This window comes from Lissotriton helveticus, chromosome 10, assembly GCF_964261635.1.
Source record: "Lissotriton helveticus chromosome 10, aLisHel1.1, whole genome shotgun sequence".
Taxonomy (NCBI): Eukaryota; Metazoa; Chordata; class Amphibia; order Caudata; family Salamandridae; genus Lissotriton; species Lissotriton helveticus.
Window position 1 is genome coordinate 669559672 of NC_136071.1, and position 18900 is coordinate 669578571.

Sequence of the window (18900 nt, forward strand, 5' to 3'; positions counted from 1 at the left end):
GAACGGTGATTAGGCAGCAGGGTATTCTGCAACCCCGCCATTCAACAATGTCGGTGGTGGGATCCTAAGAGAAACGGTGCTTACAATTATATTTCTAATTAAGCAGTGGTGGTTTGTAAGGTCCTTTGACATGGCCTATTTGTATTGCAGTGAAATGCTTGCTGTTGTTATGGCAGCTGATGTACAAAGTATATCTGAGATATCCTATACAGATGGCCTACACTTTGATAAGGTGCTCCTTCCGGGGGTGGCTCCTCCTCAGGAGCAGAGGAGTGTCGTCCCGCCTGCTGTGAGCGCAGCAGGCAAACTCAAATATTTACAATGGCATGTCAATACCGTTTTATTTATTTGCCACTGCACCGGCTCCCCCTTGCGCGAAGATGGGGACGGGGCTGAATCTTGCAAATGCAGGATGACAGCACTGGTCTACAGTGTGATATCATATTGGCCGGCCGTCTTGTGACGGCCAGCTCAACATGCGCACTGTAGACCCAGCAATCCAAAGGCTATAAAACAGCCTAGGGATTGCCGTCAGAGGCCCCCAGCATCAAAATGAGCACTGGGTGAGCCTACTCCCACCAATTCTGGGGCTGCTTTCACAGCATGTAAGCTTCTCAAGGATTGGTTGGAGTTGTGTTCCACAAACAGGAAGGAAGTCCTTCCTTTTCCTGCTTATGGAAAGGAGAAGTTCTGCACCGGTGGTGCTCCAGCTCCGCATTCATGGTGAGTTGAGTGCCTTCGTGTCCCACTATTTTACATTGAAACTGTCTCCTGCTATTGACACTCAGTTTACTTAACTTAAAGGTGCCTATGTTGTGACTGTAAAGTTTATTGTTTCACAACATGTCAGCATTAGTTGATTATTTAACGTAATTCCGTCAATTTGACTTCCTTCAGGAGAGAGTGGCCCTTAACAAGCAGAAAAGTAAAAGTGCTGGGAAAATCATTTATAGGAAGTGGTATAAATGCTTATTTTCAGTGAACAGCCTTTACGACGCGGCTGTTACACCGCCGTGCCATTACAACGCGGTCTTTTCAACACAAGTCGTTACCACGACTTGCGCTGGAGGGCGCTGCAGGACAAGGAATTTTTTAATTTACTATCCAACACCTTCCCTACTGTACGTAGGCTGGTGTTGGAATAGTAAATAAAAAAATTCCTAAGTCCGCACCCCCTCCAACGCAAGTCGTGGTAACGACTTGAGTTGAAAAAACCACGTTGTAACGGCACACGTTGTAAAAGTACACGTCGTAATGCCGTACATCCCTTATTTTCTGCTATCATTCACAAATCACACCGGTGTAGGAAGACAATGGGGGCGATTTGCATAGATATGTAAGAGTATGTAAAGAGTACTCTTGTAGTACTCTTTTACACATTTGTGAATTGACACCAAAACATCTATAATAGGTATAAAATGCAAACATTAATTTCATGTTCATATACCAATACTATGAATAAAAAGAACTCTGCCTTCCTTGCAGTTTGACTAATAGGGAGTTGAACGTTCCAGGTGATCCACAAAGGCATATAATAGTATGTAACAGGGTAATCCTTCAGTACTATTTACCAAACCCATAAATGCTTTTATAAATTTGACTCATGCAGTATGCTTTAGTATGCACAATTTTACTAAGGAAACTCGACACTAAACTATTGATAACATGTTAGCAGTATATGTTGTGCTAAATATTAGGTTTTGAGAATGTGTTTCTTCTTTATCTATGGACTTTCTTATGTTACACACCATACATTTAAATAGTTTGGGATCGACAATGAGACCAAGCATAAATCATCCAGTTTGACACTTCTGACCATTTCTTTAATGTGTGTTTTTTGTACAAAACTCGGGATGGATGAATGAATGACCGTACAGGAGGATACTCGAAATGCTCCAGGGCACTGAATTCAGGCACTCACTCAAAAAACAATCTAAAGAGATGAAATATCTATAGTTAAGTATACTCGAGTGCTTTCCCAGTTATAAACGTACTGATTGATCTGAAACATGAGCAAACAGACAAGGAAAAGGAGTGAGATGCCAAATACAAAGTGGAAATTAAACAACATAAAATAAAGTGTCCCTACAATGGTTGGTAATTAAGTCAGCATGAAACACTTCCAAGGATGTAATCTCTTGTCTTAAATGAGGTGGAGACCTAATGATTTTTGATACAGTGGGAATTTTATGAATTTAAGCAAGTGTTTTTCAAGGAACAAAATTTCATTTGATCGCATACATAGCGCTATCTTCAGCTATGCAGTGGGAATTTTACAAATTAAATCTAATTATTTATTTGTGACTAAAAAGTCATAGGATCCAATTTACAAAGGCATTTATGAGTTCGTGAAGTAGCACTACAAGGGTACTAATTCATGCACTAATAATCCTTTGAAACACCCAATCTCAATTAATAAAAGTGTAAATATGGAGGACTTCTTTCTCTCTGTATTCATTGTATATGGATAGTCCCTCCATATTTTCATTTTGCATGTTGTGAGGCCAAAGCAAAAAAGGCATATAAGGGTGTATGTCGTAATAAAACAGAAGTATCCCAACTAACAGAACAGGTCAAATCTCTTAGATTTACTCTCAAATCAAACCTCTACCACAAAGGCACATTGCCCGGAAGTCAAAAACAGCCTAGTTTCAGCTCTCTCTCCTGAAAACAGTGAACCCTTTCCTCCCAGGAGAAGACGTCAGAAAATATTTGAAGAAAATAGCAGAAGCTTTGTGGGTATTATGGATATGAATTTAGGATTCTACCTTCAATACTTCCATGCAACTTTAACACATTGTAAGGCCAATGAAGACCTAATCTGGGTCAGAATCTATCATTTAAGAACCAGCAGCTTAGAGCAGAGATGCCCATTTATATCTCAGACGTCCTCGTACCCTTAGAGAAGAGACAGGGAGGCTTCATAGTACATGCTTCTAATTTTTGCTTTTCCTTCCAGGTCTTCACTGGAATTTTTACAGCCGAAATGGTCTTAAAAATTATTGCCCTCGACCCATACTACTATTTTCAGCAAGGGTGGAACATTTTCGACAGCATCATCGTCATCCTGAGTCTGATGGAATTGGGGTTAGCCAGCATGGGAAATTTATCCGTTTTACGTTCCTTCCGATTGGTAATTTGATTTATTCCTACATGACATGCATGCTATGTTCCTGTTTTTTACGTAACTGTGCCGTGTAGCAGTGTGCTGCAAACATTAGAGTTTGCAAGGAAAAACCATTCATCTTTTTTACATAGTTAGCAATTTTTAATAATTTAGCAATTTTCAATAAATCATTCAGTATTGTTAATGGCCTGAAAAGTTACAAAGTTTTAGATAAGGCACAATGTCTGAAAGAACACTTAACTGTACAGATTTTACTATAACAAGCAGACCATATAACTTATAAATACTGAATGCTAATGCACCTTTTAATGTAGAGCAGTTGGCAATCTCAAATACGGCAGTGTGCATTAGGCTTTATATTTTCATGGTCTCAAGCTGTTAAGTTCAAAGTTTGATGTTGTTAAAGAAACGAAAAACAAAAGGACATCCTATTTAGCCTGAACCTCACATGCCATTCATTTTTGTTTGGGGGAAAGGCCTTGATGCCATTTTGGAGGAGAGAAATGTAATCTCCTTTAGAAACAAAAGCTTATCTTTATGTTTGGAGATTAATGAACTAATATTCTGTACAGAACTAATTTGATCGGCTAAGCTGGAATAGGGGATATTACATTTGTGATGCTCAAAGAAGAACTTCAGTGTCAAGACATTAAGTAAAATAATGCAAAAACAAATTCTAGAAATCAGTTTATAAAATAAAAAATAATACGTTTTCAATAATAGATTGTAGTGATGTTGATCACTCTTTTCTGAGGTTCCTTGGTGTCTTTGAGATCTGTCTTTATAGTACTGACTGTATTATATAGTCAATCAATAATAATATCCATAGTTTTCCATTCTGAGTTATTTCAATCAACTGTGAGTTGGGGATTCGACTCTGACCATATTTGAATCAGTCCAAGAAATTCATGGTATCAATAAATCAATTCTGACCCTCACTGGCAAATCTCACATCTTAAAAGAGGTTTGAATGTTATCAGAACTTTTGACAGAACTTAGGAACGTCTGAGTTTGGTCATTTGCTTCTGGTTCATCCATTCTGTCACCATTTGATTACCTGTCACTCAAGTGCAAGCATTTACAAAAGTAACTGACCCTAAGATCTCTCTAAGCTCCTCTAAAATCATTTTCAAAGCAGTATCACATCTAGTAAGCATCTTATCTGTTACTTAGTTGTGCAGAAGAGCTTTGCCGTCTTCATTATAATGTACACCAGCTTTAAATAATTTGATAAATATACACGCCTTTAAAACATTTTTGCCTTTCACATTACTGTACTAATTTTTTTAATTATGTAGTAATAAGCTTAACATGTATTCTACAGTTGGTTTTGCCACAATTTGTGTAGGCTACAATAAATGTGCCCTACTGTATGGTAATCGAATAGTAAATGATGTATGTTTTCTTACACTTTCATTTGCTTCAGCCTGCCATTCGCTTTGAAAGGAGAACAGGCTATTTCACCCACAGACTTCTATGTTCTTACCCCTACCTCAAATAGTGGTTATTGTTTGTCACCCAGTGAAACAATCAAACTCATGTACAGCCTGCCTCCTTGGAAATGATCATGAAATGTGTCTTCGGGGGTCAATCAAATTATTCATCTCTCCAGTTAGGTTCACACTATACAATCACCACAACACCCACAAATACCCACATGTGTATAAGGAAACATAATTCAGTATTTTGACATAGATGAAGTGATGACACTTTGGGAATGTGAGGCCACCCACCATTTTACAAATGGGCAAGTCAAATATATGAACATTAGTGAAAATGTGGGAAGTAATTGTGTATCTGTCAAAAAACTAGCTTCTACATATAAAGAAAATTACTGTAACCAAGATAATTCCCTCCACAGTGTCAAATATATTCATGAACAGTTGTCCCTTTGGTTACTTTGCTTTCCTTGAGACTGTGTTTTAAGCTCAAAATAACCCTTACTCATTCTGATAGTTAAACCTTTTTTAAAGTCTATACAGATGTGATTTATTCTCCCTAGTAGATGTGTACGTGTATACCTTTTTTAAATCACACAATGAATAGGGCATACTCATTCATATGGTTATAAATATTCAGATAACACTGAAGGTTTGTCCTCATGAATGATGAACATGCAAATTGTTATCTAAACTTTATTGATATTGCAATTAACTGTTCAGTGTAGTTGTCAATAATACGTATCATGGAAGACTATTGTCTAATACTGTTGACATTTGCCATTTATTTTCGATACTTGCTAATTTTATACAATCATTTACTCGGTAAATCTTTGAACATTGATACACATATAAATATATTTTGTAGAAGAATTATGGTTAAGGTTATTTGCCATTGCATAGGGTCTGAAGAACAGTGCATAAAAACTCTATAGTCTCAAGCCAGGTGATGAAACATGATTTGATTTCACCACTGCAGGATTGCAGATGCGCTTAAAATGATGGTCCTAGATCGGGAAGTTTGTTCAATGCTGGGCTCTTATATGCATTCAAAATGCATTATACCATTCCATGGTGAACCGCAATGAATCGAATCAGGTCAAAAGTTACCAGGAATGTAACCAGGACCCATCTAATCAATACTCTCAAGTAACAAGAGTTTCAGGACAATCTGGATTTGTATATGTGCTTTCTTACTGCACCCATATCAAGCATAAATTTGCTCAAGGTAAATGACAATCACAGACATAAGTCATGAATTAATAGTAAAAATGATTTTAGGGTGTCTCATTGTCATAACTTTGTATTGCGGCATGTGCAATAATTACTTATGAGTATTTTGAAGATATTTTCAATATATTTTGATATTTGTCTATCTTAAGACCCTAAAAATATTTGTGTCTTTTTCCCTGCAGCTCCGGGTCTTCAAATTGGCAAAATCATGGCCCACATTAAACACACTTATCAAAATTATTGGGAACTCAGTCGGTGCTCTGGGGAACCTGACTCTGGTTTTGGCCATCATTGTCTTCATTTTTGCTGTGGTGGGAATGCAGCTTTTTGGGAAAAGTTACGAAGACTGTGTTTGCAAGATCAACGAGGACTGCCGGTTGCCACGATGGCACATGTCTGACTTTTTCCATTCCTTTCTTATTGTTTTCCGCGTGCTTTGTGGAGAGTGGATTGAAACCATGTGGGACTGCATGCAGGTAGCTGGGCAGCCCCTCTGCATCCTGGTCTTCATGCTGGTCATGGTGATTGGCAACTTGGTGGTAAGTTTGGAAGATATTTTCTTCCTTTCATTCTTTCCAGAAAATGTTTAAACTTTTTGAAAGACACACATAATGTGTATATCAGTGTTGACAAATAGAAAATAATAATGCTCCTGTATAGTCTATTAATAGAAGCCCATTGCTAAGAAATGGCTTAAAGACTTCTGATAAATTTATGGGAAATGGATTTAATTAGTACCCATCTTTTTTAGCCCTTGTGTGGCCTAAGTGCTTTGTTTGGAATTTAGATTACTTACCCGTATCCTCTCATTTTACGCCCATGTACACTAACATCTAAACTAAAAGTGCACCAACTTGCACAACCTCATGCAGGTCTTCCAACAACTCTAGAGTAGCTCAATAGTGTCCACTTCATATGGTATACTCACCTTCCAATATGAAGATCAGTGGCCATGTATCCTCTTCTGCTTCATTATATTCACTTTAGTCTCTTCCATGTGTTGATTTATCCACTCCTTTGTTGTTCATAAAATAATTTCATGGGGAGGAACTATGATATATTAATAGTAAAATATATAGTTGTTGCTAATTCTACTTTTTATTCCAGTAGCACTCTTAATGCAGGGGAAAGGTAGTACTCTCAGGTTGGAGTACCCACTAGGAATCACAAGCAGCCTGCACAGCAATGCTGGGAGTAGGCAATCACCAAACCAACATTTGGGGTAGTTGAAGGTGAGCAGGACTCTCAACATGGTTATGCACCTAACTGGGGCTCAAACAGTCATACAAAAGAATGTCCCCCTAGGAATTATTTAAACAATATTTAGTGCATCAGTAAGGAACTATTTTGTATGTTTGCCCCTCTTTATAAACACAATATATGTGATCAGAGCATATATATCAAAGTAATGATTTTATAATTTCAACACAGCATTTATACATGATAATATAGAAATAATGCAAGGTACTCCTTGTGACGGTGCAGAACAGATGAACAAGTAGTGAGCAAACAAATAAATGACACAGTGCTCAGACTATATGTAAAACCTATACATTGATCCTAACCAAACGGACACCATTTCATAAGAAACCAGATGAAATGGATGCTCAGAATTCTAAATGTCCACTGGGGCTCAAACAGGACATCTGAGAAGAAGACATAGCGTCGGAAATAACACTACCTCTAGAATGGTCATTACATTTTGCTGTTTTGTTTGCCTCAGCTGTACGACCACTGTAGACCAGATATGAACTGCATGGTAAGCAGTGACGGGGTGTTATTTATTTTCTAGGAACGACTGCCGTTATCATAACCATGGCCCAGGACTATTAATTTTAAAAACTCTTGATCATCAACTCTCCATTATTGTCCATATGTTGCTGAATTGTGGGTTTCTACAAACCCTTCTGTAAAACAAAACCCTAGTCCTAATGTTTTCTTTTCTTATATATCCAATCTGATTCATTGTATAATGAGCTTCCCAGTTAAAGTTCAATAGAAATGTTTAATATTGTCATAATATGTATGTGTATTGAAGATATTCTAAAATACTAGAAACTTAAACATGCTGTAGTTCCCATAAGGTTTGGGTCAGAAATCTCAGATTCCTGCTTGGTTAGATATCAGTTGACTTTTCATGCTCCATAGTCCTAGAGCGTTCCTCATTTTAACCTACATCAATTGGGTTAGAGTGTTATGAGAGTTCGATATCCTCATTGGTGACGTCAATGAGTTCTACGAACTGGGTTCTGAATGGCTGCATGTAGACCATGCACATTATTGTTAATGTTGTTTTATGGTGGGGGAGAAGGTGTGCAGAGACAAATCATCCAAGCCTTGTGTTTTAAGTTCATCTCATATTCAAATGGACTTATGCCTAATGTCTGTGTATGAGCTCAGGGTCAAGAAAAAAAGAGTCACTTCTTAACTGTGATTAATTCTCCTGGAATGGAAAATAGTTTAAGCATTTACTGCACTATATACTTTTTGAGAAGTGCAAGAGTTGTTAGATTGAGCTATCTTATGGCAGACTTCAAATTCACTTTCCCTTCAAGAGAGACATGAGGGCTTCTGGATTCAACTTACAAAACATATATTAATGCTGGGAGATGAGGATAATGCCCCAGCAATGACCCTGTTGAAATTTTCTGCAGTGTTTGATACCGTGGATAGCAAGATTCCTCATGGATGCCGGAAATAAAAGCTGTGACCTTAGAAGTACTGCAGATGTGGATTTCGCAAGGATATGCATTTTCAGGGCACTTGTTTTATGTTATATGTTCTCCCTGCATGGAGGCTGAAGAGGAATGGTGTACAGAAACAAATGCCAGCACATGATATACCGATTCTATTGTGTTTCAGTGCTGGCTCATTAAAGGGGCTCATCTTTGGGTACTGGGTACTGCCTGTGAGCCATTGAAATAGGGATGAAAGAAAACTCTTTGCATGGGAATGATTATATAATGGAGATCCAGTTTATAGCAGATCGTCTTCCAGCGACATCATATTTAATTGGTGCGTAGTGGTTTTAGTCCCTCCCCTAAACAGAGTGAAGGTAATTCACAATCTACACAACATTTTAAGTATTAATTGTCATTCTTCAAGTGATTTGTAAAACTTGAGCCACCAACACTCAATCAAATGATGTTTTGTAAATCAATACACCAAATCCCTCCTCCCTCAAATGCCTGGATAAGCCCCATTGAGCTTTGTTGATACCAGCCGTGCTATCAAGTTTGCAGTTCTCCAGTGAGGTATATTTAGCTGTGTGATATACTATGATAGCCAAGCGGACACTGGTTACCTATAGGGTTGTCAGGCCTGTGCTTTAATGAAGGAAATTGCATCTGTATCATGGTTCACAGTAGGTTGACTATCATTGAAGCAAGAGATTGAGAGTAACTACTTATTCACCTTTTAAATGCACGATAATGGAAAAAGTGAATGTACATGACAAAAACATATATTCCAGATGTGCAGTGCTTAATGTGTAATAAAATAAGTACCAGGGCTCTCGTCCGGATGTCACTGCAGCTTGCACGACACATTGTCCCTACCATGCTGTCAATGATGGTGACATCCCAACTACTAACCATCACACCTTTACAAGTGTGACTATTTCAGGCTCCAAGAGCAATAAGAATGGCTTGTGCAGCAGTTAATAGTCATTTTTAATGTATAATGAATTAATAATTAAGTATTGTTAGGGCAATCTCTAAATTAGCCAGACAGCGCCACTTTGTGGCAGACCGTCATAAGTGCCGGTGTTGAAAATTAAGTGCCGGTGCCGAGCACTGGAAATCACTGGTTCAAATAAAGCACTGCAGATGTGAACGCTTTAAACTGATAGTAGACCACCACATCGCCCGTCATGAATTCTAAGAGAACTGAAGTTAGGTAGTGCTATTGTGAGGTAACAGCCCAAGCCAGGTTTTGAAAAATGTACATAATTTTAAAGTATCATTGAACCAGTCCCTATCAAAGCAGTGATGTGGTTTTTAAGAGGGATGATCTGGACTGAAGATGTAAATATTTATTTAAATAATGAATGGAGATATGCGTGTATGGCATTTGTTGTTTATTTTTTCCGTACAAGCCACTGTTATAAAAACATGAATTTTATTACGTCACTTCCTACCGTGTACTGTTTACCCAAAGCTACCACTTTTTCTTTACGAATAAATCTGTTTGTTCTCTTCAGTTTTGGCACAACAAGAATGACTGCTGGTTGTGTCCAAGTTTAAGTCCAAAGGTCTGTGTATCATGCAAAATTTATTTTATGTCCATAGTTCTTTGTGCTTTCCGTCAACATTGAGTTTAAAGGTCTGTCTCTTACCTATTAAATCTTTTACGCCAGTGGTCCTCTCATGTATTCAACCCCTGACATAAACTCTTTCTCCAGTGACCTGCTCTTTCAGTGACAATATTCTGTGCACCTCACACTTTTATGAAAATCAAGACAATGGGCGTGGCTTTCCTAACTTTATCTGCCCAGTTCTGAAACTCCGCCTCCAAACACGGAAAGCACAGAGGAACACATCAAAAACTTGGGGCTTTCCTCTGTGAGGCTAGGCCGAATCTAACTCAAGCCACACCTAGGCAACTTTCTGCTTTAAGATACACCACAAATGCATCTTCTCAACGACTTACCACAACCCCCAACCACAACATTACCTAGTGGCGTAATGCAAAATGATGGGGCCCCCTGCAGAATATGATGAGGATCCCCTGCGTTTTTCATAGCTCATATATATTTATTGACCTTGGCCTGAATGGGGGCCCCCTCTAAAGAGTTGGGCCCCCCCTAAATAGTTGGAAGCTCCCTGCACCTCGGGGGCTGCAGGGGCATGCATTATGCCGCTGACATTGCCTGCCATTACATTGCCAAAAGTAGTTTTTATCACATAGATTAAAAGTAAGATTTTTTTGTTAAAAATATAATAAAAGTAACTAAACATAATAAAATTGAGTAAGGGCAGACTGTCTGGTGGGCGTGATGTAGTAGTAAGGTTATGTAGTGAGAGACGATGTAATAAGAGACAATTTCTGGATAAATGAGTTATATAAATCCTCAGCGCCAACCAACTTGCATACATATTCCTCTATTGCTTTATCTTGTCCTACATTAGATTCTTATACTAAATCGGGTATGAGCGGAGGTCAAGACTGCCTTTTAGAGTTACACGCGGCCTCCTCAATAGACATGTCCGAAGGTGCTTTGAAGCACCCTTCAGCAGATTTGACGCCAGAAAAAATGCTTTCATGAGGGCCGCAATCGCTGACTGGAGCATGCGTCAAACATTACACAGCCCTAGACTGCGCAGGGTTCATGCGCTCAGCGGCCCTTCACTCCACCATCACAGGCAGGGTCAGAGGCGGCCCAGACTGACCTTTCTAAGAAGCCCAGAGCAGACAGCCGTCCCCTCGACCTTCTGACCCCGAGCGCCATCTGTATCTTTCACCTGCCCCTAGTAAGGTGACTGGCATTTCACACAGTCTGTACCCTAGAGTATTTTTTTGTCTCCTTGAAACTATCTCGACTACTCAGCACACCTCAAGGTTGTGAGCTGTCCAGAGTGACGTTGGTTGCAAAGTACAAACGTAAAAAAAAACAATATTTACTCTAAGGGCAGTCTCTATTTTTTGCATATTATTGCTTTTGAAAATTGTAGATTTTTTTGCAGAATCTAGCCTGTCTCTCACAAAACTAAATTATTTTAAACTATTTGAACTCTTCAAGTTTCACAGTAAATGCTTCTGAAGTTTATGCATGCACGACTTGCTGCGGGATTTATTCAGTAATTTCTATGCTTACATTGCCAAAATGTTGCTCAATTTACCAGCAATTTAGCAACTTACCACGTTGACAATGAAGATGTTTAAAATTTGAAGTTATGGACAAAGAACGCTCATCAATAAAGTCCAGATGATGCTGTGCTTCAGGAGGGACCAAATTCATCGTTTTCACAAATATTTCTATATCATCACACTCCTTCCTGCAACTGCTTTCAAAGCTTTCATGTCATTATATCTATAGCACTGCCTCTTAACCAAAACATATATCAGAATTCCTCCTCTCCCGAAACAATTTAGCTTTTTAATCGTATAATTCGGGCAATTTAATCGTTTTGAGACAATATTCCAAGTACAATTTTGACAGGCACATTTTTTTGACATAATTGAGAACATTTATTACACGTATATGGTAAAAATATTCATGGTTTACATTGTAATTTCATTTTGTATACAAACAGTTGAAAAGTGAGTGATGATTCTGTCTTAAACGCACAAAGCCTCTGAAACTCCCCATTTATAGTATGCCCCGCAATCAACAGATGCCATAACTCATGCTTAGTTTTGCTTCTAGTAGTATATCATATTTTCGTGCGCCATTTTGAAATGTGTGTTTGTGTTTTCTGCATTGAGTTATGGTCTGCGTTGTGCCCATTCCATTCCATAATGGGAGAATATCATTGATTATTTGTGTTTGAGCCAGAACCATAAATTAATTATTAAGTGTTATTTTGGTTTTTTCACTCACCTTCATTGTTTTTTTTATGATCCACCAACCTGCCATAGGTAGTCTGTAGCGGAGCACCTACAATGGCACCTGAGGTCTGCAGTACTGAGACAGGTTCATTGTACATGGGTACCAGGATGCCATTTTAGGTTTCGGGTATCTTCAATCCCAAAAAGGATCCACCTACACTCCCCGCCCCCACACATTATTTTTTTGTTTGTTTTTCATAAATCATGGTGCACATTTTGAGGCTCCCAATATTGTGGCCAGGGGGTCAGAGTGTGCTTACATTGCTCCATTTTATAGCTATTTTTGTTTTTCAAGATGCAGGGTCTGTGTCCCTTGTTCTGAAATGATGCTACAAATACATTGTTCTTTAGCGACCAGTGAAGTAGAGTACTCTGATGTGCAATTCCTACTTTGGGAGTGCAGATCCAAAAGGGACGCTGAGAAAATATGCTCCATCTTCCAATAGGATTTCATTTCTTTTAAATATTGACTTTGGAAATCCTCCACAATTAAAACCGTTGAAATATTACAAAATGGTTAACCAATTTTAAAACCCACCCTGCAACTTTTTTTAAATGCTTCTTTTAAAAAAAAATACTGAATGGGTTTCCACCAAACCACCAGAAGCATGCATGCTTTCTGAGTAAAATTCTACTTTCATGCCAAGTTCGGTTACAATTCATTCAGTGGTTGTGGTTGTAGGCAAGAGCAAAATTTCCACTGACCGCTAAAATGAGAAAAGTCAAACTTTTTGCCCCTTAAATGTTTTCCCCCTGATCTGATCTGTATGACTGTTGGCTTACTGAACCTTAGCGGACCACACCACGTAACTTTCAATTTTGGTGCAGATCTGTCCATGGGGCAAACATTTATAGGCAAACAATAGAAGGCACTGCTGCGCCATATGTACGCATATATCTATATAGCTATCAGTTTGACTATTCAGTGGTCCAACAAACCCATGCCTTGCTATTTTCAGGACCACCTATATCTATACTTGGTTGTGTGGTTGTGCATGTGTTAATTCTGTGTGTAGGTTTGACACGGGAGTATCGAGAAAGTGTTTCATGTACTCTGAGATGGTCTGTTTGTTTTTCTGCTTCATTGAAAAATATCTCATGGTCAAATCTTTACTAATGAAGCTAGTGCTTTATAAGGAACTAACTATGCTCTTCTGCCCTTGGCTGGCCTTCAGTCACATGTCAAATGGTCTGTCTGTAAATCTTGATGTGTGTCTCTTGTACAGCTGAATGCTTGGTATGTTGGTGTATTTAGCTTTATTAGTGGATGGGTCCTCTCCCCAACCCCTGACCTCTGCCTAGCCTGTGGATTTTAAGACACAACTGTATGAGGGTGAAGGTGAAACTTAAAAGCACAAAGACCTGTAGTTTGATAATCTAGTCCAAGAAAAACAGAAATAGCTCCTTTCTAGTAAACTTGCCTGCAGTTTATGTGGGGGTTTAGGTGTTTGGTGGACTTCTGTCAAGGAAACCATTTAAAATATCCCAACAAAAAACACCTTGTGTGTACATTTCTGTACTTAAATAAGAAATAGGATTGGTTTTGCTCTTTTATTCCATTGAGTGAGATTATCATTCATACCCATGCTGTCAAACAGATGCATTAGCCGTCCTGTGACTAAGGTAGTTAAGCACTCGCCTCTGACGTCTGTATGATTAGTGGGTAGCAAGTATGAATTGCTCCAAGACCAACCCAACCTTTCATAATCCAAGGTGAGTACGCTAAGTACCAGTAAACTGGATAACAGAAAAAAACTGTTATTTATAGTGGTTTGAAATTAAAGAAACAATTCAAATAAAATATTGTTATATATACAATAGTTGTTCTAAAATTGTTTTGGCCTGTGATTTAGAGAGCACAGAGGTATTGCCTTTCAGTAACTGTGGCGCCGCTAGTAGTTTATTTAAGGTTTGTTTAACAAGGCAGTAACATTCTCTTACACAGTTTTCTTTTTTTTAGAAATTAAAGAGTTCCTTGCAAAGTTTCCAAAATAACCTACATTTGATTTTGCTTTTTTAAATAAAAGTTTTCAATACCATTGTTATATGTTATGCGCAGCAATTCAGCTGTGTGGGCATTCCCATGTGCACAATGGCGTAACGAAACTTGAGAGGGTCCCCCTGAAAAGTATATGGAGGGGGCCACATACTCCCGACCCAGTAAGGAGCTCTCAGGCCAAGGACCCGCCACCCATGCACAGTGCCGGTGGGGGCCCCCTGGAGATCCAGCCCCTCCCCGCATCACAGGGGCTGTGGGGGTTAATGTTACTCCACTGAATGCACGCAAATTGTTTATAGACAAGGATAGTTTAAAAGTAAGTGGCACCTACCTCAGACTGTTTTTTATGCCACTTGCCATGACGAAGAGCATGTCAGTGAGAGGTTTGGCAGTGTGCCTTACAAAACTCCTGGTTTTGTTCTGTTGATCCCTCCACTAGACTGAGGGTACTATGGTCGTTGGGGCATTTGTAGTGGAAAAGTCTGCTTCCCAAATCTGGCTTTCCACTTTGGCTGGCCCCTAATTTGCTGGTAACGTCAGATTCTAGATTTCTATTTTGGGGCGCATTGAGGGAAAACAGGAGGAATGTGTTAATTTAAAGTGCACTCCCAGCACTGTTCAGGGTATTTTTACTGTTTTTCTTAGTTCAGAGTATTTTTACTGTTTTTCTTTGATCCGCAGTGTGGAGCAGATGATGTGTAAGGATCTTTGTGCTTCTTCTGAGTTTACAAAACTGTCTGCATGGTATGTAGCCCTACACCTTGCAGTTATTAAGGGCCTTGTTTAGTGTTCAGTAGTGATCCAAAACTACATGAAGTCCCTCCCAGCTCATTCCCACGTCTCCTGTCTCATTTAAAGATGAGGGAACTGTCTGGCTTCTTACAAAGGAGCCTCAACTCACTCAACATCGGAATTTCGTCACCGGCAGCCCATATGTCTTAGGGTCAATGGTTTTACACCACTGGAAGGCCAGTCCACTTCCAGCGCTGAATTCTCCCATGCGGGACCACCATGCAAGTCAAGGTATGATGTGCCCCGCTAGGGAAAAAGTTAAAGGGTCCTACTGCTTACGGTTTACGGAATAAAATCCCTGTGCACCAGGGGCATTGCTTTTTTGGGGGGTTTCCAAAACAACCCCCAGGTTTCTTTTCAGAACATAAAAACTGATCAAGTCTTTTGTTCACTATTTTTTATATTTCAGAGATGCTAAACTTTCTTGGAATGTATTCTCTAAGTTCGCCGTTCAAATAATGTTTCCTATTAGTAGGATGAATGGCGTCCGCTCTAGTTACTATGTTCCTGTCCTAATGGGTGTGAAGGTGCACAGGGTAGTGTGTCCCTCTATAATCATGGATGGTTTGCCATCTCAGCCTAGCACCATCAATGTTGTGGTCTTGATGAAGCTAATATGCAAGTCTGATTTTCAGCTTAGTTGCATTTGGGCATCTTCTGAACATAGGGATCTGAATGTTTCAGGTCACATCCCTGTAAAACTCCAGGAGTGGTGGGAAATTTGGGAGCATCAACGTAACTCTACAGACCTCTATGAGGATTGCCAATTGATCAAGCCAGACGTCTTTTGCACATTTTGAATTGTTCTACTATAAAATTCTAATAGCTGTAGTACATAAGAGAAAATCTATTTCTGCAAACTGGTCCGTTCTTTGTGTCCTTGCATTCCCTTTCTAATGGTGTTCTAGGCTCTGAGCTCTGAGCCTGTAGGCAGTGTGTCCATTTCACCAAGACAGGCTCTGATAGATCAGAAATAAGCAGCTGCGAGATTAAGCTTCCGTTTTGAGTAGATTCCCAACTCTTTTGGACAGACCATCTATGACTTTTGCTGTTTTCAAGTTACTATGAATTCTTAAAACAAACTTCTGCAGATTTTTCACTACGTGAAAAGTGCCTATTTTCTATTATTATTTTTTTGCCTCAGGAAAAATAATTTACCCTGTTGCATAACCACTTCCCATCCACCCTTATGAAATATGGCACCGTTCTCCTGCCTGTTCCGCACTGGAAATAAATGTACACTTATTTTTGACTGGATCAAAGTTGCATAAGTTTTGATAGTGGGAAATTACTTGTGAAAATGTTTGCAGATACCCAATAACTTAACTTCTGGGCGTTCATTATCCCTTGCAGTGCTACTCTTGTCTTTTACCCTCTCCCACCTCCTGCGCGCTATGGCTCTCAAGCCCACCTCAAAAAACAAACAAACATTAACAAAGCCAAATACCTCACGGAGAGCTTTTTGGCTTTGTTAATATTTTTTATTAATGAGGTGGCACAGCAGTATGGGCTGCTGAACAACGTGGTTTAATTAAATAAACAAAAAAGCACTATGACGTGGTCAATGCTGACCGTGCCATAACACTTTGTTTTTGCTTGTTTTATATAAGTTGCCTTTTCTCATACTTGTTTCGCCTTCCATTTGATTCACAATAGGCCCACTGGTAAAGGGAGCCTTGAAATGCAGACCAGGAGTAGCTGAGTTTCAGTGACAGCGAATATTAGCCAAGTCTGTGTTCTCCTTAGCTGCTGTGTTTTCAGCACTCTACACTTTCTGCCTCGAAGGTTTACTGAAAGTTCGTTTATGGAGGGCTATTTTGCTGGGAAAGCTCTGAGAATGTGCAATAAGCACATGCAACAGGCATGCACTGTGGGTACGCCCAACGGGCATGCCAAAGGTGGGCCAAAGTTGCACCAAAGGCAAGCCCGTCCGTGCCCATTCTTGGTCTTGACTCAGTAAGCTTCAGGACACCTGCTCTTCCACAATACACTATTCTACTCTATCAACACAAAAAAATTACTTACACCTTATTTAAAGATAAGTGCATGCCCACCATGCTTCCCTAGCTTGCCAATAGATTACTATTAATGTCCTAAATTTAGCTAATCTCACCTTTGTAACCTCTCAGCCTACCTTTCAGCCACAAAGCTGCTGGCAACTGGCTTGCACCCAGCCTGATACAGGTATAGCCGTGAACACACACTGTGTTTCTCAACATAAAGTCAAGATTCTCAGCTTGATTGAGGACTACAAGCTTGATGCTCTTTTAGTTTCTAAAACTTAACCAAAAAGATTTCTTGGCCCAACATTGCCCCACCATTCAACACCATTATTTTAATAACAGATGCGATTGTCCTAACCATCCTAGGAGCGGGATCTGCCTCACAATATTTCCTGGTGAACTATTTCCTTTTAAATAGTCTCCAGCTTTTCTATCCCAGGTAACCTTAACATTCATCTAGACCAACATATTCATCCCTAGCAGGCTACTTTTAATCGGGCTTTTCTCACCGTTGGGCTTCAACAATGCATTGTTAATCCTACTCATGTTTCAGGTCACTTTCTAGTTCCTATTTGTACCAACTGTCCTACGTTAGGAATGGATCCTCCTTTTCCTTTTTCTTTGTCAGACTATAAGAGGAAACACTACTCCTAATTTCAGCCTCGGTCCAAATTTAATTGCCATAATTTGTGTGAAGTCATGGCCCTCTTTAACCTGACCTTGGTCACTGATGATTCTTCACATTAAATGCTTTCAGCACTTGGATCTCTTTAGTTCCAGGTGTCATTGCTCTCACTAAGACACCTCATGCTCTTCAGAAGGCCGCTTCCAACTTGTAGCTTTCTGATGAACCCAGAACAGTAGAAAAAACACTGTTGAGCCCTTAAATTAATTTACAGGAACAAGCACAGTATCAAACCCAACAAAACTATGTTTCCACCTCACAGAAATAGAAACAGCAAATCAAGACAGCTAGATGCATCTTTTTTTGAAGCAAGATTCTTAACGCAAATAACTTGGCACATGACATTTTAACCGTTGTTGAAGAGTAGGGCGAGTCATTTATTAATGCTACTCCCCTTGCAGATCAGAAACTATGCTATGCACAAACACCTTCTTTGACATCAAAATAAAGAACATTTATAAGTCCTTTGGCGGTTCAGTCACCTATGTTGGCCAATCTCTGAACCCATTTTTCTATTTCCCACCTAATCCTTTGATTACTCTACCTTGATTTACTCCTTTCTAGTCCATTATAGTCCACAGTTCTCTATATACATTAAATTAGGCTCCTCAATTAATCCTTCTTTTTGCATCCCTCCTATCCTCGTATCTTCTCCTAACTAACATTGTTGCTCCTATTACTCTTCAACTCTTCTCTTCTTACAATCTAGTCTGACATGAGTGGAATCATGTTCTAATAATTCCTCTCTTGAAAAAATCAATGTTGACCCTGGTACACCCAGAAACTACCAGCCTATAGCCCTTCGTCTTTTTCTCCCAATTCTTGAAAAGAAAGAACATTGTCAAAGATCCTCTTTCATTAAAAGCCATTCCTTGATTGAAACTGTCCAATCTGGCTTCATGTCTTTCCACTGTACAAAAACTCTCTTGAACATTTCTGCTGTATTTGATAGTTTCGAATGAGACCATTCTATCACCTTTTCTGTCCATTGACATTCATGGGTACACCCTTAGTTGCTTTTCTCGTTTCTCTAATCATATTCTGGCTATTACCCCTCCTCTATTCTGCTCTGT

At 39.2% G+C, this 18900-nt stretch overlaps 1 protein-coding gene across 2 annotated transcripts in view; it reads left to right on the top strand.

Moving 5' to 3' along the window:
* Positions 1–18900, top strand: part of LOC144784447 (sodium channel protein type 5 subunit alpha-like) — a 1060325-nt gene that overhangs the window by 601324 nt on the left and 440101 nt on the right. For both annotated transcript variants that reach the window (XM_078663204.1, XM_078663205.1), the window contains exons 15-16: positions 2960–3133; positions 5982–6338. In XM_078663204.1, the coding sequence (XP_078519330.1) occupies positions 2960–3133; positions 5982–6338 (531 nt within the window). The remainder of the gene's footprint in view (positions 1–2959; positions 3134–5981; positions 6339–18900) is intronic.